This window comes from Lipotes vexillifer, unplaced genomic scaffold, assembly GCF_000442215.2.
Source record: "Lipotes vexillifer unplaced genomic scaffold, Lipotes_vexillifer_v1.1 scaffold120, whole genome shotgun sequence".
In the NCBI taxonomy this organism is placed as follows: Eukaryota; Metazoa; Chordata; class Mammalia; order Artiodactyla; family Lipotidae; genus Lipotes; species Lipotes vexillifer.
The window spans coordinates 312,847-339,737 of record NW_006791240.1 but is presented as its reverse complement, the minus strand read 5'-3'; the positions used below and the strand labels follow the sequence as shown (position 1 = coordinate 339,737).

General features: G+C 35.3%; 1 protein-coding gene across 3 annotated transcripts in view; it reads right to left on the bottom strand.

Annotated features, from left to right (window-relative positions):
* SUPT20H (SPT20 homolog, SAGA complex component) overlaps positions 1 to 26,891 on the bottom strand; it is a 36,968-nt gene that overhangs the window by 8,108 nt on the left and 1,969 nt on the right. Inside the window, exons 2-21 of one of the 3 annotated variants that reach the window (XM_007464231.1) lie at positions 25,332 to 25,367; positions 24,618 to 24,676; positions 24,082 to 24,148; positions 21,238 to 21,367; positions 20,130 to 20,233; positions 17,604 to 17,720; positions 17,432 to 17,485; positions 14,854 to 14,993; positions 12,891 to 13,047; positions 12,735 to 12,791; positions 10,159 to 10,230; positions 8,915 to 9,072; positions 7,436 to 7,462; positions 6,841 to 6,873; positions 6,172 to 6,289; positions 5,517 to 5,619; positions 5,225 to 5,383; positions 3,213 to 3,282; positions 2,519 to 2,673; positions 182 to 237 (exon numbers count right to left, since the gene is read on the bottom strand). In XM_007464231.1, the coding sequence (XP_007464293.1) occupies positions 182 to 237; positions 2,519 to 2,673; positions 3,213 to 3,282; positions 5,225 to 5,383; positions 5,517 to 5,619; positions 6,172 to 6,289; positions 6,841 to 6,873; positions 7,436 to 7,462; positions 8,915 to 9,072; positions 10,159 to 10,230; positions 12,735 to 12,791; positions 12,891 to 13,047; positions 14,854 to 14,993; positions 17,432 to 17,485; positions 17,604 to 17,720; positions 20,130 to 20,233; positions 21,238 to 21,367; positions 24,082 to 24,148; positions 24,618 to 24,676; positions 25,332 to 25,367 (1,872 nt within the window). Of the gene's footprint in view, positions 1 to 181; positions 238 to 2,518; positions 2,674 to 3,212; positions 3,520 to 5,224; positions 5,384 to 5,516; positions 5,620 to 6,171; positions 6,290 to 6,840; positions 6,874 to 7,435; positions 7,463 to 8,914; positions 9,073 to 10,158; positions 10,231 to 12,734; positions 12,792 to 12,890; positions 13,048 to 14,853; positions 14,994 to 17,431; positions 17,486 to 17,603; positions 17,721 to 20,129; positions 20,234 to 21,237; positions 21,368 to 24,081; positions 24,149 to 24,617; positions 24,677 to 25,331; positions 25,368 to 26,891 lie in introns of all 3 variants that reach the window. The other 2 variants (XM_007464229.1, XM_007464230.1) reach the window with 2 other exon arrangements.

Genomic DNA, 26,891 nt, shown 5'->3' with positions numbered 1-26,891 from the left:
ACATAGGGATACCAACTCTTTCCCCTTATCTACTTGAACATGCAAAGGTAACCACACCCTTAGAAGATTCTGGACAACCTCAAAACTTCAAATGCTGATATGTACAAACTTACATGGTTAAAAACAAACAAATAAACAAAAACTATAAAAACTTTAATAAAAAGCAGTGTTTCAGGTTTACCTGGAGTAGGTTTAAGGGCCTGAGACTTGAAGTATTTTTTAAACCAAATGGAACACCTATTAAATAAAACTCATGGTTAAAACAGGGCATTAAAACTTTATTATACTTGAAAGTATTTTATACTTTAGTATATAAAAATATAATACTTTAAGTACTTCCTGCACAGATGTGCTTATTTTCTATACTTTAAAAATTTCTTATAAGCAAAAACCCCCCTATTTTCATCAATACCAAAGATGTGAGCACCAGATGTACACTATAATCTGTATTTCAGAAACTGAGACTTCTTTATAACTATTTTGACTGTTGGTTGGAAAAGTAATCTAGCAGTAATGCAAACACCATAAATATAATAAAACTACCACTGTTGTGCAAATGCATTTCAGGGACTGGCATCTATTTATATTCCTCAGTGCTAAACAACATATGATAATAACCCTATCTCTGAGAAGCAGTGTGCCCTGTGCCATTTTTTAAAGTACAAATGCTAATATTAATAATGCTAAAGAACGCTGCTGAATTTTGTGTGTAAGGATCAAGCTGAAAGTGAGGAAACGATGCTCTGTTAATTCTGAACTTATTCCCCAAAATCTGTGACACAACATGGAGCACATCATAAAGCAGGGGTTGGCAAATTCTTCCAGTAGGCTTTATGGGCCACACAGAGACTCTCATATACTCTTTCTCTTGTCTTTTTTAAAAAAAACAAACTTTAAAAAATGTAAAACTATTCTTAGCTTAGATGTGGGTTATAGTTTGCTGATTGCAGTCTCAAAGTATGAATTGTATATATTTTCCTCACTAAATATACCAATTCAAACACTAGTTAAAAATGTATATAGTCTTCTAAGCAGATAATTGTACTAAAAAAGATACAGGGCAAATAATGCACAGATGACAGTATGAAAGTCTTGTATAAGAAATGGAAAATGCATAATCAGATAAAAATGTGACAATACTGATATTCCCTCCAGGATTCTCATGGGAAAAAAAAAAGACATAACTCCTTTTAAAGGTGGATGACATCTGTATAATGCTTTATATCTTTCTAAAGGCACTTTCATATCACTTCATTTATTTCTCATAAGTACCAAATGAATTTAGAAATTTTCACTCCCATTTTAGAACAGATGAAACTCAGGCTAAGGTGGAAAAATTAAGTGACTGCTTTCAGACCCCCCAGTTAGCATTTGGAGCCACAAGTAACTGGTAGAATTATATGTAAATATAAAATCCTAAATTCAACACTGATTCCATTTCCAGGGCTTCTGTCACTAGAGCATATTTATACATATTAAAATAAGAATATGAGTTAGAATTAGAAAATCACAGCAATATATTAACATTTAAATTATATTCTTTAGGTTCTCTTTCTCTTAATTCAGGAAGTTTCAGATAAGTTTTTCTTACTATGCTGAATTCACTTTTCCTGTTAATTTTTTTCTCAGTAGTAAGAAATCGAACTGTTCTGAGATATAATACGTTCTCTTAAAGAGCATTAAAAAATGGCACAAGTCAGGACTTCCCTGGTGGCGCAGTGGTTAAGACTCTGGGCCTGGGTTCAATCCCTGGTCCGGGAACTAGATTTCACACGCATACTGCAACTAAGAGTTTGCATGCCAGAACTAAGGGGCCCGCCTGCTGCAACTAAGACCTGATGCAACCAAATAATTAGTAAATTTAAAAAAAAAAACAAGTTGTTAAAACTCTTTTTCAGTATATGTAATTATAACTACTACTGCAAGAAAACTACTACTAATGATGATGACAGCAAATATTTTTGAATGTTTATCACATCTCAGGCATAGTTTAAGCACCTCATCTGTATTTATTCATTCAATCCTCACAACTATGAGGTAACGTATATTATCCACATTTATGAAGAAAGTGAGGCACAAAGGTAACTCTGTCATGATTACACAGAGTAAGCTGCACAAGCAGGATTCACATCAGGCAGTCTGGCTCCAGAACAGAGGCTTTTAAATGCCATGCTGTGTTGCTTTTCTTGCTCATATATGTTTTCAAAATACATTTCTTTTACCTGGGACAGGACTACACTGACAATTATAAAAGTTACTTTTATAATAATCTTTGGAAGGTAAAGATAAAATTTGCAGAGACTTACAGGCTTACCAAGTTTCCTCACAGAGAAGTTCATATCTAGATGGGTTTTTAATTCAAATACCAGAACTCTTAAAGCTTTTGAAAGGAAATATTTCCGACATAATACTTCATAAAATAAGGATGTTAAATGTTTAAATAGTATCATTAAAATGGCATTTTTACATAAGCATGGACTTTAATTTTATTAGAGGTTATTATTTCTAATATTCTGACCTGCTTGAGAAGCTGCCTGCATTGCACTGGGCAATGCATTTGGTAGCAGACCTCCTGAGGGTAGAAGCCCACTCAAGTTTATTCCTGCAGGAGTTATGGCACCAGTGTTACAGCCCAGCATAGGGTTTGAACCACTCATCAAAGCTTGAGCTCCACTGCAGGAGAATAAGACAGAGCATTAAACTAGCACTATAAAAGGGAAAATCAGCCATATAATTCCTTGGATTAAAAAACAAACCACTAAACAAACACAGATATTTCTGTCTTAAATGTCAATTTGGAGGCTTAGTTTCATTTTTTTTCCTAGAAAGTGACAGCAAGGTGGGCAAAAATTAAGTACTGTATATTTATCAATTAAGTACTATATATTTATCAAGTACTGTATATTTATCAAGTACTATATATTTAAAATATAATTTGGAAGAGTAATGTCCTAATCAATGGATTAAAAGATGGTAAAACAGAGGATAAACAGGAAAATCTAAGCCACTGTCAATGTGTAGTAGTATCATTAGTGCATGTAATAGATTGATCACCTAAAATTAAAACATACTTGTTGAGATACCTTCTATCCACATAGAAACTATTTTCTTTCAATTTCAATAATATGCAATTTGTTCTTAATTTCACAAATAAGAATTTCTTTAGATTGCTTACAGTATCTTAAAATATCAGGGCATCAATGCAAACTTACCAAACAGAGCCCACTACATTGATGAAGTTAAGTCCAGCAGAGTTTGCCATGACTTGGGTGGCCGTGGTTCCTGTAGTTATAGATGTTACCATGGTGGAAAGAGGAATGGTCATTACAGGCATTGCCTGGCTCAGAGACCTTTGCTGCTGAGCAAACTGAGTTAACAAAGTGGGCTGAGGGGTGAAGCCTGAATCTTGGGGAGTAGGGGTAGCTGAAGGGGTAATAGGAGTTGAGCTCTGAGCATCAGGAGGGTGTGGGGTCGATGAAGGGGTTGGTGTAGGAGTAGATGGCTTAGGAGTTCCAGATCCTGCTCATTGAGAAAAATAAAAATTGCTAGTTTGTTATAAATGGCCAGTCCTTTTTAAAATAAGGTTAATGGAATCTTATTTAGCACTGACAATTTGTTCCAGTTTTTTTTTTAAAGCAGTTAACTGCAAGTGTTAATTTCTACACGATACATGAGTGTTGCTACACTCAATTACAATTAAGGATGCAGTATATCACCTACAAATCCCATCAGAGATGCTATTACAGTAACAGTAAAAATATACGTTTGTATTCTACCACAATACCCATTTAAAAGTTAGTTTCCTACATGCTACCTTTGGCCTATAAAGTTTAAAAGGACTTCAAATTAATTTTTGTTATTTACGATTTCACTAATTTAGGACTTCACTTAGAAATATTGCTTATTTTCTGTTAACAGTCTGAGATAAACTCTGAACATATTTAATAAATTACATATGATTAACAATCATATTTGGCACCTAGATATACATATTTAATTCCTAACACATCAAGTTTATCCTCAGAAATTTTACAAAACACAGTAATAAAGCAAATATTTGAGAGATAATACTGCATCTTTAACAGTAACTGTGTACTTCTGTTTAAATGTAGAATGTATAGAAAATCTGTTGTGAATGAAGTATGCACAGTTTATCAACTTTAAAAAAAAAAACAAAAACAAAAAACAAAAACCAAAAAAATAAAACCAAAAGCTCTTGAGGTGTTTTCTTTTTTAGCTTTCATGTCCTGCAGAAAGAAAGGAAAGAAATGTGAATGTCCAGAAGCTGTCACTCAACCCTTACTTAAAGTAACAACTGTGTGCAGTAGATTAACATAATCCATACCCACAACATAAGAAGTGTGAATAAGACTTTCAGGAAATTTATAAATTTTTCTTTGTGCAAAACAAGAAGGCAGAAAAATTACACCTTTTGAGCTATCAAGATGAAGATGTTTACATCTAATGCAAAGACCACCCTGTCACTGTGCAGTGTACTAAAACTTTCAGCACACATTAGTTATTTATTAAAAAATCTAAAAAACTGGAATGCTTTTTTGCAAGTTGGTACCTAAATATCTCAGATATTTACTAATTTGAAGAAATTCTCCCAAACTAACGCTAGAATTCTTGAATAACTCTTCTTGATGTTAAAAAAAAAAAGTATTCAGTAGTAAAAATTACATTTTAATTTCTTCAGATGCTTTATGATCATCCCACATTTTACTAACTGATAACAATTTGTAAGAGTGTAAGAGTGTTATTGAAAAATCTGCTTTCAGTTTACTGTATCACCACCTTGGAACTAGTTGGCTTCTTACATTTACAAAGATAAGACTGCAGCAATAACTCTTATGACTTTTTTTCCATATCAGCTGCATAGTTTACATAAAATGTAAAATGCCCAAGGGTACACTGGAATAAAAAATAATTTGGACTCATCGCCACATTTAACTACCACATTTTTTCAGGAGATGTGTAGGTTGTAAGTCTATAAGAAAGGTATACATGAGGTGCATACATAAATACAGAAAAACAAATACAATTACAATAAACATGTAATACATACAGTCAACAAGAGATTGGCACGAAGCTTCTCAAAACTTATACATTTTGGGTAGACAGTACATTCAGATTTCACTATTTCACTGGTCAAAAAGAGCCATCTTAAGAAACACTTATGCAAAAGCTTACGAAGAGTTAATGAATTTAAGTTATGACTCACTTTGTGATGAACTGGCAGGTGACAGGGCAGCTGGAGAAAGCATGCTAACTTGATTGAGATCCATGGATGACTTCCGAGAAAGACTTGGTGGCTTAGAAGCAGGAGGAGGTGTTGGAGATTTAAGAAAGCTGCTGACCTGCTGTGGTGTAAAATAGTTACCTAGAAGAAAAATACACACGTTGTTTCCTAGATTTACAATTTAAAATTCTGAGTAAATCAAAATATGAGTAAATGGATTATGATCATCTGTTGTTTCTTACTCTAGATTACAAAAAACTAAGGAATGTAATACCTGAGGAACTATTTCCTGAGCTTGAGGGAAGTTTGATGGGTGGAGGTCGATGTTTTACTCCCTTCCCCAATACTGAAGACTGAACGGACAGGGCCTCAGGCTGCTAAGACAGTGACATTAAGCATACTCATTAAAATTAAGGTCAAATCAGAAATTCACAAATTAGTAACACTATTATAACTCCTGGATGAAAACACGGTTTAAAAAACTGCAATGTACTTTTAATGTTTATAGATTGGGTATTACAGGTGTTTCAAAAAAATGTAATTCCACATAAGGAGATCCATGAGATAACTTACAGTATACACAGGATGAAGGAAAGATTTCTGAGTAATAAGGCAGGGAGAAAGTTTGAGGGAGAAGAGCAGAGTAAGATGACAGCAAAGCTTCACCCTTAAATCGTCTCCAGAAAAATAGTAACTGTTGACACCAGGTGGGTGATCCGTATACACAGATGTTCATTACACTTTTTGCTCTACCTCTATGTACATTTGAAAGTTTCCATCATAAAAAGTTAATAAAAAGAAATCAAAAGTAAAAACAAAACTAAACAATACCCCTATCCCTCATAAAACAGTCCTTAACATTTCTCAGATTCCTTGACAACAATTAGGCAGAAAAAAGTAACAGTACAAAAAAAGCTAAGCAAACACACTTCTGTTTCCTTCCCTGGAGAAGGCTGACTCAAGCTCGCTGAGCCACTGGAGCTATGCGACATCTTCACTGGACACTTGGCTTCGTTTTGGACCAGTTCCTGGTACTGACTGACTACTCTGAAATATTAGGGGGAGAACAGGTAATGATTAGCTAACTATTTTAAACATAAATTTACTACATAGGAAATGAATAGTAACTGTTAATGAAACAAGTTCTATCAAAAGTAACACAAAAATTAAAATTAGACAATTTATCTTTGATAAAAGCATATTCTTCTAATATTTTCAATGACAAGCTAATGCTGAAAACATTTTGCTAATTAACAATCTAAAGACACTTGTGGTATCTTGTCTCTAATACAGAAATTACAGGGATTATTTCACCAATAAGTAGCCAAAAGAACTACCCATTGACTCTCACTTATATTCTGATTAAACTGTTACCTAGAAATCATTTTCCTTAGCTACTGTAGATATATCTAAGTTCTCTTATTTAAAATAAAGCTACATTTTAAACATTATCCTTTTAGTTGTTATTTTCCTAATTCTATTTAAAAATCCTAGTAATACCTAGGCATAATTAAAATCAAAGCTTTGACTTCGAATGGAGTAGTCTCTACCCTACAAGAATCCATCCAGATCACAAATAAAGATGCAAATATTTTTACCTCTCAGCATCAGTCTTTGATCCAATAATGAACCTAAATTGTTTTTAAAAAAAGAAGAGAAAAGTATTAGATAGACTTGTTTTAAGGAGCCCTGAGATTACTTTTGAAGACTTCCATATTTTAATGACAGTAATTTTATGAACTGAATTAAAATCTACCAAGATATCATGAAAACAAAAATTTTAAAATACATTAAAAATAGGAAGCAATGACCAAGTTCTGCATGCATTACAAAATAATTCTGTGAATAAGCTGGCTGATTTACTTTAAAGGAGATTTACTTTGGCAGAAAACCTGTTTCAATACAAAATCTGGGCTGAAAGTTACCAAGTGCTATACACCCTTACAAGTGTCTGTCCTACAGAAATATTCACTGAACTACTGTGTACAAGGCCTTTGGCCTTCCTCTCACTTTAACCTTTGATTTTGGAAGACATTATTAATGTCTATATAGCAGGCCCTTAGAATATATTTTAGACAAGGAAGATGGTTTATCGCCAATTTAAATAAAAAGTCTTTATCAAGTCTTAAAAGAGTTTGACATTTATATGATTTCTTAACGTATCAATAGTGAGTTTGTTTATTTTTTAATTACCAATTTGAATGATCATCTGTGGAGAAGCTGAAATATAAAATGTAAAAAAAAAAAGAAAAAACTTGGTTAATGCAGCTCAAACTTTGACTTCATAGCTATAAAATCAAGTAATTTATGAATATGGGAGAAGGACTAGAAGGCAATAAACCATATGCAGCATTTCTGCAGCAACGTCCTGATGTAAAAGGCAAAAAATTCAATTCTCTTGTCAAGCAAATCTAATCAGTTGGCTTTTTGAACAATTTTTTTTTTTTTAATGAGAGAACGTATGCCCTTTAAAGGGAAGACTATAAAAGACAGCTAATCGAAATATCTGATTTTTCTACTTAGTATACAAAAATAAAAACTGCTAATGTGAAAAAATAAGCTGAGGATTGATTCCCTGACTGCTGTTTCCTCCCACTGACTTTTACTTAGGTATTGGTGAGGTTACTCTTTAAAATCCATTTTTCTGCCATAGTTTCAATTAGTATTTTGTAAGGATTTAACATAGAGCTGGCCCCTGCTTTTTTCTGCTGAGGTTCTCTTTATTTTTCCTTCTTTTCAAAACAGCATCAACTTGATTAAAAAGCAGAACTAATAATAAAACTAACAAGGAAAACAAAACTAAATACTGGTACCTTGTAGTAAATACATGTAGCCCGTAAGTTTAGGAATATCAACTTCAGTTGGCTCTCTATATCTGCGGATTCTGCATCCCCAGATTCAACCACCATGGAATGAAAATACTTGGGGGAAAAATATTCCAGAAAAGTCCCAAAAAGCAAACCTTGAATTTGCCACGGGCTGGCAACTATTTATGTAACATTTAAATTGTATTTATTACTTATTTACATAGCATTTACACTGTATTAGGTATTGTAAGTAACCCAGATAAAGTACATGGGAGGGATGTACAGAGGTTGCAAATACTACACCATTTTGATATAAGACTTGAGCATCTGCAGTTTTTGGTATCCAAGGGGGTCCTGGAACCAATCTCCTGTGGATACCAAGGGACAACTATATATGTATTTCTAGAGCCAGTAACTACATTAAGCACTGAGTCTGTGTCCTTACAGGCAGTGCTGAAATATCAAGCATTTTAAACAGCTTTTACATTTAATTTACAATAAACTTGCTTCCCATTTAAACAAATTATTGCCCGGAAGCACTTCATGCTCACAGAGGTAAAAGTCCTAAGTGGCAACACATAAATATACCAAGAGGGATATGACGGGCATATCTTTCAAAGCAAATATAAGAATAATTTACAGCACAGGTTTTTTTGTTTTTGTTTTTTAAAGAAATTATTATTTTAAAGAACTCTTGGACAGCAAGGTAACTACAATTTAAGTTTACTTAGGTCTGCTGCCAAAACTAACTGGAGTATTTAACTAACAAAACAGGGAAATTTTTATTCATTAATAGTTCATCAGTAGTTGCTAAATACATTCTGATGGCTTATTTTGTCAACTGCCTGTATTTAACAGAACTCACTGGGACGGAGACATCTGACTGTCACTCTCTTCATCTTCTTTACATGGCTGTATTTTACCATAGTAAAGTGGATCACCAAGTGACTGCAAAATGGTCAGCTTTGTTTTCTGATATGGATTACCAGCTTCACATTCAAATATATAGTCATCTTTTACATCCTGAAAAAGACCGAGCATCCCAAATAAGTACCTTCTCCAGTAAATAGTCAGGATTAACACAAATCAGGAGTAAATGACACACTAACTTACATCTTGCAATAAAAAGACACATGGAACATAGTCCTTAGACCTATTTAAGAGAAAAAAGCCTAAGGGAAAGAAGCCCGGGATTCTTTTTTCAACATGGTACTCTGGGAACAAGAGTTTCAATGGGATATTTAGTTAACAAAGCCCTAGTGAAATGTCAGAATTTCATATACTGAACATATGAATGCAAATATTAAATATTGAAAGGATAAAACTTTCAAAAGCAAACCTGTTTCTATTTGTCATTAGTCTTTTTGCTATTGCACATACCAAGTGTCTCTTATGGGACTTCCCTGGTGGTCCTGTGGTATAGAATCCGCATTCCAATGCAGGGAATGCGGGTTTGATCCCTGGTTGGGGAACTAAGATCCTACATGTCATGGGGCAACTAAGCCTGTGTGCCACAACTACTGAGCCTACATGCTGCAAACTACAGAACCCACGCACCATAACTAGAGCGAGAAAATCCGCAACTAGAGAGAAGCCCGTGTGCTGCAACGAAAGATCCTTCATGCCACAACAAAGATCCCGCGTGTTGCCAACTAAGACCCGACACAGCCAAAAAGAAATTAAAAAAAAAAACCTCTCATTTCACTCCTAGATTCATAATTAATTATGCCACATAATTAAATATGCCTTTAAGAAGTCACTGCAATTAGAGAAACATACACAAAACATTTCTCTTTAAAGATATCCTTAGAATAACTTACTAATTATTAATTTGAAACAGAAAACAAATCAGAACTATCAATAGTGGACCAAAACAAAAGTAAAAATGCAGTTATGCATTAAAATTGTCCTTAGAATGGAAACCGTATTTTATGAAAAACAAAGCTAAATCGTTGTTCCTTTTTTTAATTCACTGAACTCCAAGGAAGTTCTCAAAAAAAACAAAAGATGATACCAAAATAAAGGCTACTGTACTTTATATGTCTAATAAATTCAGATCCCAGATTAGAAACAGCATCATTAGAAATGGAGACTGCAATGGTTACTTACATGGGCTGGCCAGACTGTTGGTTGAGAGTCATCAGATTTGATAGATTTTTCCACTTTGGCATATTTTTCCACCTAAGCAATCAAATCAAGAGACATCAGATATAATGAAATCAGTATTATGACCAAAGAGAAAAACCTAAGTAACTTAATACAATACACTGAAATGGGGCAGGACCCTTCCCCAACCCAACCCCCGCCCCGTCCCCCTGCTTTTGTCTGTGGAAAAACTTTAGCCAAAGAATAAGTTTAATCAGAGAAGTGAGAAAATGCAGAAACAAAGGAAAACAGTCAAGGAGACCAAATAATAATAGTTTAGTCATGGAGCAAAGTCAAGGCCCTTTAGTTCCTCCTCAGGGGCTACAGATAATACTATGAGCCCTATCCTGTGAGCTGTCTTGTAGATACTGTAACCCCACCAGGTGGAAGGAGTCAACTACATGATGACCAGGCTGTAGCCATGACATAAGCTGCCACGATTCCGAGAACTAGCCTCAAAGAAATGGGAACAAACTGACCCTAGAAGTGAAGATTAACTGTCCCTAAAACAATTGAGATGATGCTGGTCAGACCACTGATGACCAATTTCAAGATGACTGTCAGAGCTGATTGTACTGCTTCTGCATGTAGCCCCCTCCCTCTGTGTATAGAAGCTCTTGCTCCCTGATTGTCAGGAGGGGTAGTCGGCCTTTGGACAGGCGTCTGCTCTCCCCCACAGCTGCTGGCATCTAAAATAAAGCAAACTTTCCTTTCCATCAACCTGGCCTCTTTACTGTCTTTTAAGTGGTGAGCAGCCGGACCCCACTTTTAGTTACTATACTTTTTAGCACAAAAATCCTTTAATCGCTAATAACACCAACTACTTATGCTTAAGTAGTTTAAAATTCTCCTGATATACATTCAATTAGAACAACTGGTTTTACAAATAAAATGAAATTAGAATCTCTTTTGCCATTAAGTAAATGTAATAAACACAGCTGCTGTTTTGGACAGTGCCTCTTCTTTATGCTCCATAAGGTGATATCACATTTGACTTTTAGGAAAACTGGGATGTCAGTGAGGTGATTAGGACAAGGATCTGGATCATTTCCTTTGGCTGGGTCTCTAATGGAACAGGAATTGTCATGTAACAGTGTGGAGAAAACTAGAAGAGACTAGGGAAGTTACATTAGAATTGGTAAAAATTTTTGTAAATCTTTCCCATTTTCTAGTCAGACTTGAACCATATATTCCATGTATCTCCTACCAGTCTGTGTGAACCAAAAGTTCTCATCTTCCTGGTAACCATGATTCTAAGAGTAACAGATTCACTTGGGCATCTGGTAAAAATTCAGATTCCTATATCCCTCCCCTGGAGACCTGATTCAGTAAACAGGTCTGAAGTGAGGGTTTAAGTGTGTATGTTTAATTGGTATCCTAGATGCTTCAACTGATCGAGTTAGGCTGAGAAACTTTTTATTAGGGCTTTGCTACTCAAGGCATGGTCTGTGGACTCCAGTGCCACTAACCTAGGAGCTTTTCAGTATTGCAGGATCTCAGGCCCTAGCCCAGACTTGTTGAACTGGAACCTGCATTTTAACAAGCAACCCATGTGATTCTTATATATGTTAAGGTTTCGGAAGCCCTGCTTTAGATATCCAGACTGCCCTCCGAAGCTAAATCCCACACTTTGGTATTTACACTAAATATCTCTTCTCAGGCCATGTTCCTTGAGGGGCGCGTAAGTTACTGAAAGATAATGTGGCTTACTCTCTTGAGCTGTATATACAGTGTACTTCTGATGCTTTTGACAATTTTTTAAAAATCAAAGGTAATAAGAATTGAACATGTGCTAGCCTGGGAAGGATGCACAGAGCAAACATCTGTTAAAATAACTGACCAATTCTAAAGAATTGAGTGATTAATAAAAACAGGAGAAATGGGGAAACAAAAGAAATATGGGACCACCCATCAAAAGATCTCTTTCCCGTCTTTGCTCATTTATAGTTCATGTGTTTCATGGGCCAGCAAAGAATGCCACCCAAGGTTTCTAATCTTGGCTACTGCTCCAATATTATTAAATTTTAAATTTAGCCAGCAAGAAAAGCATTATCAGGAAATTATGATGAAATATTATGAAAAAAATCAGTCATTTTATGCATATTATATAATATGTACCATCTTTTTACACATTTTGAAATACTTTGGTTATTATTCCTGCTCTAAACACAGACCTACATTAAGGAGTTACATTTTTAGACAAGTTAATGTGAAAATAGAATAGCTTCTGAAAATGAGCAGCTGACTTAAGAAGAGTCTTAGCACAAATAGAGAATGAACTAGTGGTTACCAGTGGGGAAAAGGAAGGGGGGAGGGGCAATATAGGGGTAATGGGGGAAAAAGGGTTATTATGGGATTATATAAAATCACATGTGTGAAACTTCTGAAAACTGTAAAGCACTACAGAATTTAAAGAATCTTTCATTCAATAAAATAAAAAAAGAAGTAGTAAGAGTCTTTGTTTTCCCAAAGTTTAAGCTACTATTAGTCAAACTTAGGAACCTTACATGAAAGGACGTGCAATTCATGCACTGACTTACATCCACTTCAGAAGGTATGGCCAAATTACAGGGACTCCGTTTCCACATATCCACACACTAAAAAATTAAAAAGAGTATAAATAAATACACTGAACACTGAAAATAAGGCAAGGCATTTGGTATAATAATAAGCTTCATTTAAAAATATATACTTACGTTTCCTGCTTTAGAAATTTTGAGGTCATAATGCTGACCTGCTTTTCTTTCCTTTCTTTTTTGTAAGAAATCAAGTAATTTTAGCTGAGGAGGAGGTGGACAATGAGACAGATCCTGCTGCCGATTCAGAGAGGACCTGGAATATCTCTTGAAACACCTGAAATATTAAGAGATTAGAACTACACAAAGCTAATACAAGAAACTCAGAATAAACATGGTTTAAATTAGTAGGTGTTAAATGTGTAATTAAATCACAAATATCTGTAGAAGACTGTCACTTGTCAAGGAATGTTCTAGGCACTGGTGAAATAAAAATGGACAAGACTAACAAAATTCCTGCTATCACGGAGCTGACAGTCCAGAAGCGAAGACATACATATACAAGTAAACAGGTCAGACCATTCCAGATAAGAATAAACAGTAGGAGAAAAACCAGGGTACTGTGGTGAATACATGATAGAGAGGGCAACATTAGGGAAGGGAAGGACTCTGAAGAAATGATGCGTGAGCTGAGACATGACAAGAAGGAACAAGCTGTGGAAAGATCAGGGAAGGAACAGTTGAAGCAGAGAGAGAGAATTTTAAAAGGTGCTGAGGCAGGAACAAAGTTGGCTTATTTTTAAAACAGAAAAATGAAGGGAGGACTAGAGCATCAGGGTCCACACAATGGTAGATGAGGTCAAAGAGCAAGGCAGGGGCCTTGCAGATGAATGATAATGCGTTTAGACTGAATGTGAAGTGCAATGGGATGGTTTTAGAGGAATTTAAGCAAGTGGTGGCATGGTCGGCTTTGAGGTTTTCAAAACATTACTGTGGTTTGCTTACATGGCGAACAGACCAGAAGCAAGCGAAGGTGAAGTAGGAAGACCAGTTAGGAAGGATTTTATTGCAGAAGTCAAGATGAAGATGATGGTGGCTTGGCTTAAGGCACTGGCAGTGGGCATGGAGAGATGTGGACAGAGATAGTAGATTTATAGGACTGCTAATGGATACTATATGGACTTATTTCACTATTTCCAAAGCTGCACCTTTTCCCCAGAATACATCATTTCCGTAGTAAAGCAGGGAATTTAGAAAATGGGTAGGTTATTTCAGCCCCTTCAAACTTGAAGAAGATCCAAAGTGGGCAACTCAAACAATTATGCAAAGATAACTTAATGATGAGCCTACTATAACTGCAGACCAAATTAATATGCATTCTTCACTGCAGTCTGAATTAATATGCATTCTTTTACTTTATTAACTAGAAGAGATAGCTAAAACATTCTAAGACAAATTACCATGTTATAAAAAGGCATTTAGTTAGAAACTGACTTCTCAAACTGTTATCATTTTCCCAGATCTCTAAAAGAAATTATAAATTGTATCTTTAAAGGTAATATTAACAAAAATTAAACTGGTATTAGAAAGTGATAAATTATTCTTTCTGCTCATACCTGTCTCTTAGAATTTCTATCTTTTTGGTGAACAAACTCTGAATTTATAGGTAGCCTGTTCTTCAAAAGAATGTAGAAAATGCATCACTTCAATATAAAGCAGAGTACATATTAAAAAAATCCTAATTCTTACACAATAAAAGTATTAAAAGACAATTAAAAATCCAATTTTAAAAAATCAGGGACTTCCCTGGTGGCACAGTGGTTAAGACTCCACACTCCCAATGCAGGGGGCCCGGGTGTGATCCCTGGTCAGGAAACTAGATCCCACATGCATGCTGCAACCAAGAGTTTGCATGCCACAACTAAGGAGCCCGCGTGTTGCAACTAAGCAGCTGGTGAGCCGCAACCAAGGAGCCGGCGAGCCACAACTAAGACCCAGGACAACCAAATAAATAAACAAATAAATATTAAAAAAAAAAATCAGAGCACATTTATTCTTTAAAGGGAAAAGATACCATAAATGGCAAAATTTAGAGCTACCGCTCTAGTTCACTTTTGGTTTATCCTTCCACAAAGGTAATTACCGTTTCATTGGGCGCGTGTTCATCTTTTGCTTGTTATAGAGCAGCCTGTTTGCAGTGCAGGTTACAGCTATAGAAGGATCAAGACACAGTGGTTCAGCTGTAGCTAGAATCAGTTGGCTCTCAAGCAAAAGTTTGTCTTCCTGAAATATGTAAGAGCATACATCAATACCAGATTTAAGATTTTCAAATCATACATATCACTTAATCTAGAGATATTCCTTGGAATATTTCTGCTAAGGAGTACAGTAAAATACAGTATTTCAAGTTCCAAACTAAATGTGTAAACTTTAGAAACTTGACAGCATAATGAAACTACTAATGAAAATTCAGTAATTGGTACAAAGTGGTCAAATTATAAGACTGCCTATCCATTAGCCAACAAATATTTACTAAGCACCTACAATGTGTAAGACACTGTTCTAGATGGGGGGGGGGGGAATAAATCATGAAGAAAACAGATAAAATCCTCTGTCCCCACAAAGCTTACAGGACCAAGATAGATGACAGCACTTTCACTAACTAACAGTACCATTCTATACTCATCTTAACTTCATTACAAGAATAAAAATGACTCCACTGATACTGTATAAACTATATACACCAATTCCAAAGTTTATACAGGCTTTTTTACCAGTATCATTTAACTTACTTTACTGAATCCTATTTTTTCTTTTTTTTTTTGCTTAAACTCTGAAATATTTTAATGGCTATTAACTAAATTTTTAAAAAATCAAATGAATCAATTACTGCTGAATAAAAATTTTTTCAAAAAAGAAACATTGCGGGCTTCCCTGGTGGCGCAGTGGTTGAGAGTATGCCTGCTGACGCAGGGGACACGGGCTCGTGCCCCGGTCCGGGAAGATCCCACATGCCGCGGAGCGGCTGGGCCCGTGAGCCCGTGCATCCAGAGCCTGTGCTCCACAACGGGAGAGGCCACAACAGTGAGAGGCCCGTGTACCGCAAAAAAGAAAAAAAGAAAAAAGAAACATTGCTTGTTTCACTGGTCTATTCAACTTATTATGGAAATTTTCAAAAATACACAAAACAGAAATATAATGACACCCACGTACCAACACCCAATTTTATTTAACAACCGCCCCTCTTTTTTTTGTTGTTTTTCTTTGTCTTCCTGGAGTAATTTTAAATACATTTTCTATGTTGTATTATTTCATCTAAAAAATCCTTCAGGATGCACTGCTAACTGATAAGGACCTCTAATATCCAGTCTAGATAAATTCCCATTATCTCAAAAGTGTATTCTTAGTTGGTTTGTTTGAATTTGAACTCAAACAAGGCCTACACATTGTATTCGGTTTTTATCTCTCAAACATTTTTTAAAAAAAATTCTGTAACGATCATCTCTTCCCCCATCTTTTTTTCTTTTCTCATGCAACTGATCTGTTGGGATTTGAGCAACTGCTTCCTCAGGGTATCATTTAACTGGGTCTGGCTGGTTGCTTCCTCATCCATGTCATTTAATGGTTTCTCTTACTCCATAAATTACTTTTAAACTGTTGGTTAGATGTAGAGGCTTGATTTAAATTCAGGTTCTATTTTTTAAACAAGAGCTCTTCAACAGTACTACTGTATACTTTCTCGTCCACCACGCCAAGGAGGCACACAAGGATTGACTGTCCCACTTTTACACCAGACAGTTTAGTCAGACTATAGGTTTTTCACATCTAAGAAATACAGCCATCTAGATTCATTAATTCATTAAGACTTCCAAGTTGATGACATTTTAAAAAGTCTATCATTTCTTTTACACTTGTTAGCTGAAATTTTTCTAAGGAATTTTCCTTGAAAAGGCAGAATAAACGCTTTGGTCTCTCCCATTATTTACCAATCTTCAGAGTAAGAAATCAATGCCCTAAGAACCTCCAATGATGACCAGTGAGTTTGTTTTTGAATATTCTTTTCATAGCTTTTAACCTTCTTGTAAACAAAAAGATTACAGCCCAAACTAAAACAGAACACTTGATAGTTACTGATGAACTGAATCTTAATTTATAATCATATTTCACAGCTAGAATAATTCTCATTATTGATATTTTCTTTACTTTAACTATACCTCTTTATAGTAACACAGAAATAAGTGAACACTCTTGTGAGTGGGCACCTCATATATACTGAGCCAGCACAGGAGGACTAACTGGTTATTCTCCCGATAAGAGATGTCTCCGGGTAAGAGATGTCCCCTAGGGCTACAACCAGTACGGAAGACAAAAAGACAAGACGAGCTAGGTCTGCTTTAGAATCCTAGATGACAGAAAATCAGCATCTATTTGTATCCACAACAAAACATTCTGTTTGAGAGAGGATACAAAACTATGTTTCACATTGGGTGAGGTCAGCCTCACCCTATTATACTATGCCCTGAAAGCAACTGGGACTGAACTGTTTTAGTTCCTTGAAGGATTACTGCATCTTTGTAGAGACCCTTAACTTCTAAAGCTCATAAATCAATCCCAAACTTTACTCATAAATAGAATTATGAGCAGAAAATATCTTTTGCTTAACTTAGTAAATATTGTTTCATACTATATATTACTGTTTGGGATTAAAAAAAAGAACTAACCTGGGTCCATTTATGGTTATCACTTGTTATCGAATGTACATCACAGATTAAAGTCTAGAAGAAATAAAAGTTAAAAAAACACATTAATGTATAGGCATACAAACATATGAAGACATTTAATAAGTAAAACTCCAAATAAAATCTGAAATAATACTTCTTAAACATTCCTTACCTGCATTGTTGGACGTAAGAGAATGTGCCTACTTTGGTAACCAGGAGATTTCATGTTACTGGACTGCCTGTAGTCACGTATTTCTGCTATGACACATCCACAGTGAAAAATATTAACCTGTTTTGAGTAAAAATATATTAAGTAGATGTCATTTTTCAGAAGCCTAAATAAGTGGGTTTATATTGAATGTTTCAGGTTCTTCACATTCTTATGTAATGCTTCTGACCACTCACACACTCTTAAATGGAATTCCTTGGTGGATTTACCACCATATAAACCCTTTAAAAGCAACTGTTTATGTTCATCATGACTCAAGAAGCAGTTTAACACTGTTTAACTGTTTGCTAGTAATAGAATGACATCTGGCATTTGTATACTGTTAATGTTACAGATCACTGGTATCGCCGTTTGTTTGTTTTTTTTTGGCCATGCCATGAGGCTTGCGGGATCTTAGTTCCCTGACCAGAGATCGAACCCGCATCCCCTGCACTGGGAGTATGGAGTCTCAACCACTGGATCGCCAGGACGGGAAGTCCCTGCTTTTCTTCTTGACACTCATTGGCTCACTGTTGTACTCTGTTAACCGTGTCATTATTATAAATTGTCAATAACCATGCCAGAGTTTCAGCTTATAGATACAACTGCTATATTTGCTCTGCTAAAATTTCCAGAAGATAGGCTTTACTAATAAGAGGAAGAAAGCTAACATTAATTCAAATAATAATCTCTGTTAAAGATACTGTTTTTTTATCCTTTTTCTAAGTCCAAAGGTAAGAATCTGTCACTCAACTCTTGCTAATTATCACTTGCCACAGTCGCTTATGGTATTGTGTGTTTTCACCATTCAGAACTTTTAGTGGGTACTGTGACCTCCATGTTGTCATTATAATGCTCATGCTTTTTAACCAACCTTTACTGAGCCACTACAATGTGAACTGTGTGTCATGCACTAACCAAGAAGCTTCATAGATAAAGTGGTGAGATACTTGCTCAGTGTGGTAAGACAAGCAATAAACATGTAAACAAATAAACAAGGTAACTTGAGACAGTGAATGCTACAGAGGAAATAAAATAGGGAGGGGCTTAATTTAGACTGTATGCTCAGACAGAACTCTCTGAGGGAGTAATTTTCAGCTGAGACCTGAATCACAATAAAGGGCCAGACATCTGGGACAGATGAGAAGAGCAGACAGAAGAACAGATGAATAAGATAGCTATAAGCTTGGTGTGTTTTAATATGGAAAGAAGTCCCGATGGCTGGAGTGTAGTGAGTGGGGATGAGAACCAGGAGGTGAAGACAAACAGAAAGGCAGGGGTTTTGTACACTGAGGGGACACTGGAGAACTTCAGACAGGGAACTGTGTTGTTGTTGTTTTCTGTTTTTGTTTTGTAAGCTTAATCTGGTTGTCTGTGGAAAACTGATTTCTAGGGTTCTAGAATGAAAACAGGAAGTTCAGGAAGGTAACTATAGAAGGTCATGACCATATATTTTGAAGGTACAGCTGACATTTGCTGGTGGACTGAATGTGAAAGGTGAGAGTATAGTTTATCTGTCACATTGGAAAGACTGGTAATAGAACTGGTTTGGGAGGTAAAAATAAAAAGCTCTGTTTTGTCATGGTAAGTCTGAAGAACCTAATCTATATCCCAGTAAATATGTATACTTGGAGCTTGGTGGGATGGTCATTGTGATAGAGATAAGCAAGGGATTAACTGTCATTTTTTTAAACTCATTAAGCTGTTTGAGATCATCCAGGGAGAGGGTGTTACTAAAGAACAGAATCCCTAGGACTGAACCCTGAACATATTTATGACAGCAAAAAAGACTGAAAGACTAGAGGGAAGAGGAAAAACCAGGAAGGTGATGTCTCAGAAGCCAAAAGAAGGGGTTTCAAGGAGGAAGTAGTTATTTACACTGAACTTTGCTAAGAGACCAATTAAGGTGAGAACAGGAAAGGATTTTCTTAGCAGTTGAGAGATGGTACAATATGCTTATATTCTTTATCTACTAGAGAGAGGAAAATAGATAATAGAAGAGAGGAAGGTTAAAGTTGCAAGACCAGGAGAAGGATCCAGAATATAAAGTGGAGAAGATGCCTTAGGAACAGCTTATTTCATCCATTTTAACAGGAAGGCAGGCAGAAAGTGTGGACAGAGATGTAGGGATGCTGGGAGGAAATGGGAGTTCTCATCTGATGGCTTCTTTTTCCTCAGTAAACTACCATAGTATGGCTGGAAAGCCAAGAAAGTAAGCAGTTTCTTCCATAATTTCTTGATTGTAGCTATAGGGAGATTTCCAGTGGATGAGTTAATTGTTATAGCAATTTTAGAAGAATCAGCTAAATCTAAACATTTCAGTAGAGCCTAAAGGATAAATATCCCATAATAAACCAATTTTCATATAGCTATGTACAATGTCTCATTTCATGTTCCATGCACTAGTGAGAATACAACTAAATACCTTTCATCACCAAACAACATATATCTAGCAAATCTAAGGACACTTTAAAGAGAAAGATTTTGTACCTGAGATTTTTCTAGGAGATCAACCAAAATAGGAGGTAATTCTTCTGCATCCAAGTATTCAAGTAATTCCCCTTCTTCATAAGGCAGTCGAATGGTCTCAGAATCTTAATTTTAAAACATAAAATTTCAGAAAGTGATCAGCCTCACCAAAAAGCCTAGGTAATAATTTAAGTAACTTCTGATAAAAAACAAAGAGAATAAAGCCAAAAGCTCTCCTAAAGTCCTTCTTTATTTAAGCCTTAAAAATAAATCACCTTATATATTGCTAAAAACCTTGATAAACTGTATACAGTTTTAGAGCAGAAAGGAGGAAACACCTAACATACTATGGAAAAACATCTGGCACAACAATCGCAGTACAAATCACAGCCAGCAGTATAGTAATCAGAATATGATAAAATTCCAACATCTGTTAACTAAAAAGTTCCTTGAAGATTGCTTAATCTAATCTGGAAGTCAGAGGGATAATCTGGTATCACTTCTGAAAAATGACTACTTATAGACCAAAATTCTCTTGGTGTTATACAATTAACAACCAACACAAGAAAAAATTCTTAACTAGGTAAGTTCCTTGTAGAACTCAGTTTCATCACTGTATCAAAATTTAAATGCCTCTTTAGTGAAATCTAAGAGTATTTATATTTTAAAACTCTATTTTCATATTCACATTAATAGGAATAAAATGTTGAAAACTATTCAAAAGGCAGTGAATCTGCTTAACTTTGAAAGCTTCAGACTCAAAGTATGTTCAAAGCACAGAAGAAAAACATACCTTAAAACACGTGAGGCTATCTTAAATAAATAAATACCAACAGAACGAAAGGAAACTTTGACAAGTATTTTAAAATTATGTCTTTTATAATTTAACTTCAAAGACCTCAGTCAGAATACTTCTCAAATTCCAGAAGGCTAATCGCACTAGAGGTAACTTCTAATATTCTAACAAAACATCATAAAGAGAACAATTTGGAATAAAAGTCTTCTTTTATCAAGTCATCACTGATCTGAAGGACACGTCATTTAGCAGGCTAAGAAACTACTTCTAAAAGACAGCACATCCCACCTAGCAGAGGGATTTTCGTGGCTGCTGCCCTCCGGAAGTTCTTACCTGATCCATTTTTTCCCCTGAGCATCAGAGAATATCCCTCATTTCCTGGGTATAGGTTGACCACTAAACATGACAATGTCTCCTGCATAACAAGCTTCTCTAACAAGTTCACATTTCTTCTTAATTTCTGCTTTAAAAAGAGGCAGAGCTCATGAAAATAATCCAGCATAACAAAGAATGCAATCATTTAAGAAAAATCAGACCTGAGTTAATCTTTTTTTTTTTTTTTTTTTTTTTTTTTTTTTGCGGTACACGGGCCTCTCACTGTTGTGGCCTCTCCTGCTGCGGTGCATAGGCTCCGGACGTGGAGGCCCAGCGGCCATGGCTCATGGGCCCAGCCACTCTGTGGCATGTGGGATCTTCCCGGGCCAGGACACGAACCTGTGTCCCCTGCATTGGCAGGCGGACTCACAACCACTGTGCCACCAGGGAAGCCCCTGAGTTAATCTTTGATACTCCTTCCACATCTCTGTAAACTTAATTTTGACCTATTACTATGTTTTAGGCAAATGAATTAATATTACAAAGAAAAACTAGTGATCTATATATAAAACAATAAACACACTTAAATATGAAATATGTACCTGAGTACACAAGTAGCAAATATTAAAAATATTTAAAAAGGAAAACCATTAATGTAAATATTTTTTAGAAAGATGCTATAATGTATAATTAGTTTCTATTAAGTATAAATCTACATAAATAATTTGGGGCATTTTCTTTGGTTGTACTGTTACAGAGCACATTTCTTAAATATTTTATGGCCTAAATTAGATCCAAACAAGTTCAACAGCTCTAATCAGCTGAAATGTTAAACCCCAAAATATCTAACTGGTTAAAAGGACGTAAGTAATTTAAGTAATTTTCTATAAATTCAATTTAACAGCTCCTTAGAAACCACTTTGCTAAGAAAAATAAAAAACTACCAGGGAACCTAATACATATATATCAAAATCTATTATTTTAGAAATGTATATGATTTAAAATGAAACCCACTTATAGATATAATAAATCCTTTCATCAAATCTTATTTGTGAAAGATATGTCAATAGAATACTTTTCATGATATCAAAAAACAAATCCATTGAGTATCATATTTAACATGCATATATATATATATATATAGTCATATACAGAAAGAAATTATAAATTCTTGATCTATAGTCACCATAGAATCAAAAAACTGCATTTTGAAAATAAATTTTTAAAAAGCAAAGCAAAGCAAAGCAAAGCAAAGCAACTTTTAACCACATTGATGGGAAGTCAGAAAATGTCTTTCTTAAAGGACCAGACAGTACTTTAGTCTTGTGGGCCATATGGTTTGTGTTGCAACTACTCAACTCTGCTATTTACCTCAAAATCAGCCACATACAAGACATAAATCAAGGGGTGCTGCTGTATTCCAATAAAAGGTCATTTACAGAAACATGTTGTGGGCCAGATCTGGCTGGTGGATAATGGCTGTCAACCCCAATTTAGCATCTTCATTTATGTATCTCTCCTTAGTTCTGTCTCTGAGGCAATGGATATGCTCATTATACTGACTGTGGTGACAGTTTATGGGTGTATACTGTGAAAATTAATAAAAGGAAACCTCAACTAAAACTGGAGTGGGGAAGCACTGCAGAGGGAGCTCTTCTGCCCCACCACTCATCATTAATTACCCCAAACAGGAAGACATCAGTTACTGATCCCACCAGGAAGAGAACTACCTTGAATTCCCAAACAGGAAATGCAACTCCATTACTTTCCCAACTAGGGGAAGGGAGACTTTCTTCCTCCCAGCAACAAGCTCAGTGAATGGGAAAGGACTGCAGCCCAGCCAATGGAAAACACCTGTAGCTCAGCCAACAAAAAGCCGTCATTTCTGGCACTTTTACTTTCCTCCAATGAACTCTCATTTTTTCCTTGCTGATGATTTTCTTTCCTTGTCCTGCCCTCCTTACAATAAAAGCCTTCCATGTTGTGCAACTCCTCAGAGTATCTCTGCCAGATGAGATGCTGCCCAATTCATGAATCGTTTAATAAAGCCAATTAGATCTTCAAATTTATTCAAATTGCTTTTTTAATACATGTCAAAACTTATAAAATGTATACTTCAAACATGCTCAACTTATTGTATGTCAACTATACCTCAACAGAATTTATGGAAACCATACCACAAGATTTACTCATGGTTTCACAATCATTCTTCTCCTAAAGATTTTAAAGGTTACATACTACTGGAATTCCACTAATTTTTTGCCTAAGAGGTATTCATTTTTAAAGGCAGACAACAGAAGCTCAGTAGAGCCCTTTAAGGCCCTTACGACCTGAGGGTCCAAAAGATATCAAGAAATCAATTTCTATTACATTTCTACTGCCCATACTTTCATGCTAAATAAAAATGAATTAAGTTAACCTGGGCATAAACTAATTTTTCTGACCAAATTCACCTTTTATTATCACATCTAAATTTCCTACATATCCTGTAGTAGTTTTAACTTCCCAGTGCAACTCACCATGAAGAAATAGGTTAATTTTCTCCTGTCTTCAGTCTACAAATAACTTCTCAGGAAGAAAAAGATGCAAAAGATAATATATATGGTGGCTTTGCTTCTTCTAACTTCCCAATGAGATAGTCTGTTACTCAGCAAACATGGTTCCCCTCTGCTACCTAAGTAGGTGATCTCTGCCAGGTGCCAGATTAGCCAGAGCTCTGGTTTAGCTGCAGAACTGGCTAGTCTGGTTAGAAAAGATATTTGTTCACTAACAAAAATATAAATCATTCAAATCTAATTCCTTCAAATTTCCCTCTTCCACTACATTTAGTAAGTCGTAATAACATAAAAAATTTATACTTACCTTAACCTCAGGCTCTTTTTCGCATTCTTCAATATATAAATCATAAAGTTTTTGAAATATTGATTTTCTAAAATTTAATAAACAAAGGCAGTATACAAAGTAATGTTAATATAATAATCATAAAATAAACATTTTGAATTTTCCTGTAATTTTTCCTCCAATTTCCCAAAAACTGGGGGCAAAGTGGGGCTGGATATGGTAGCTAACACCAACCTAGAAATTTCTAATACAGCTGACCCTTGCACAACACAGGGGTTAATCCTCGTATCACTTAAGAGTTGGCCCTCTGTATCCATGGATCCTCTGCATCGACAGGTTCAACTAACCACTGACCATGAAGTACAGTAGTGTTTACTACTGAAAAGCATCTGCAAATAAGTGGACCTGCACAGTTCAAACCCACATTGTTCAAGGGTCAACTGTATATGCAAAGTACCCAGAACATTTCTAGCTCAGTGTCTAGGAAGAATGAAATAAATGATGGCTATCATCATATTTCTGTGAGTCTAACATATCAATTAATTAAGCATTCATACCTTCCACTAGATAGGTATTTCCTTTTAGGAGGTCTCTGTCGGGCACTTTCAATGACATACTAAAAAAGAGAAGTTTAAGAAAACAGCTTGTCTTTTGCATACTGCGTGAAGAACTGTATTAATAAATCGTGTAAGGCTAAAAAGGCTGTTCAGTCACTCAAGTCTCTGATGCATATTAAATCATACCTTTCAGGGAAACCTACTTAATTTCTAAATATATGTTACAAACAAGTGAAATTTAAACTGCACTAAAATTTAGCACAATATTTACTTACTATATTATAAGCAAAATCATGAGTTTCACCACTGTGATTTCACAGGTTAGCAATATTTTCAATGTTTTATGGTTGTTTAGAATATGCATAGCATACCCAATTACAAAGACTCTATGTATTTGAGCTATTTTCCCCTTTAATTGAGCAGTTAGAATATCTGTTAAGACAGGAAACGTAATTTTAGAAACTCTATGACCTTGTTCAAATGTTTATTCCACTGTGTTATTCAATTTCTATTCCACAGCATTATTATCTGAGCATTCTAAGTAACAGACGATCCAAACATCATCTGGTAGTTTTTATGTATTTACAGAAAAATCTGCATTCTCGTCCTAATATTAACGTACTCCTTTGACAGTCACATAAGAAAATCTCTTAAAACTGAGTTCTGTCAATTAAAGACAACACTATTTCAATATGTAACTTAGTCACGCCTCACCTCCGCACGATCCAAAGCTAGTTCTAAAGCTTGTTGCTGTAAAAAGTAAATAGTGTATTTGGTAATATTAGTTATTTTCACACAAACATAATTTAATATACATATAACATTTTCTAATTAAGTGTTTAAATGTGTTTTATTTTCTAAAACAGGTCTAACGTTTTTCTTTATTTCTCTCCTCCACCCACCCCATTGTATGCTCAAGATATAGCACAAAGAAAATATATGCAGTCTCAGGCACCTGATTATGACCACAAATTAGTTAAGAAATGCTACCATGATTTTCTCTGGCCGTGCTTGTGCAGCTGATACAGGGCTGAGGGCTGGATATGGTAACTACTACCATTTTATAAACATCAACATTTTAAGAGCACCATTCAGGAAAATATACTGGACATCAGGTATGCAATTAAAGTGAAGCAAAGATTAAAATCCCTTAAGCTGCTAGGAATCCTGAAAACCGAGGGGGTTGTTATGTTGGTACCTAATATCAACTTAGAAATTCCTAGTATTATGCAGAGAAACTATAATACAATGTTTCTAGGTCAGTGCCTAGCAAAAATAGAATGAAGGCTACCCTTAGCATGTTTTAATGAATTTAAGATACCATCAGTTATATGCCTGAATTATTATTTAACATTAAGAAAAACGTGCTGCCAATTATAACTGTAAGATGTCACTGATTGTAGACACATTATCACTTCAGTAATTAAAACGTAAAAGCAAATGCATCTTAGAAATGATGAAAATAGAGTAGTATTATTACATGTACAATTTGAGATCTACTAGTAGATCCCCATCCTTCATTGATTTCTTAGAGACACTTATTATAAGGCAAGAGGGAGAAATAAGAAGGTTAACTGTCTTCCTCATTTGTATAGCATTCTTCTGTAATGATACCCAAGAATAAAAATTACTAGATTTAAAAAAAGATTAAGTAAATACACCACCAATGATTTCTTTCTAGTTTTGTGGTTTGGGTATCACACAGAGTTACAGCATTTTTCATTCACAATGACAGTCATTTTTAATTTCACTGAGAGGCAAAGAACTTTCATTTTTTATTTACAAGAACCTACATTTTTGTTTTATTTTGCAGACTCCAATACTTCAATCTACTAAGTTGCATGGAATAAAAGCTCCTAGCACCCACCAAAATCCCAAGAGGGTAGGGAGAATAAATATTGCCAGACTTTGGAAATCATGAAAAGGTTGAAGAGACTCTGTCCTCCTAGTCCTAAGGACGGAGAATACATATGATACAAAAATAGTTGGCCTTTTTTCTTTTTATTTAATAGATCTTTATTGGAGTATAATTGCTTCACAATACTGTGTTAGTTTCTGTTGTACAGCAAAGTGAATCAGTCATATGCATACGTATGTCCCCATATCCCCTCCCCCTTGAGCCTCCCTTCCAACCTGCCTATCCGTCTTTAGGTCATCGCAAAGCACTGAGCTAATCTCCCTGTGCTATGCTGCTGCTTCCCACTAGCTATTTTACATTCAGTATGTATATAAGTCGATGCTACTCTCACTTCGCCCCAGCTTCCTTCTCCCCCC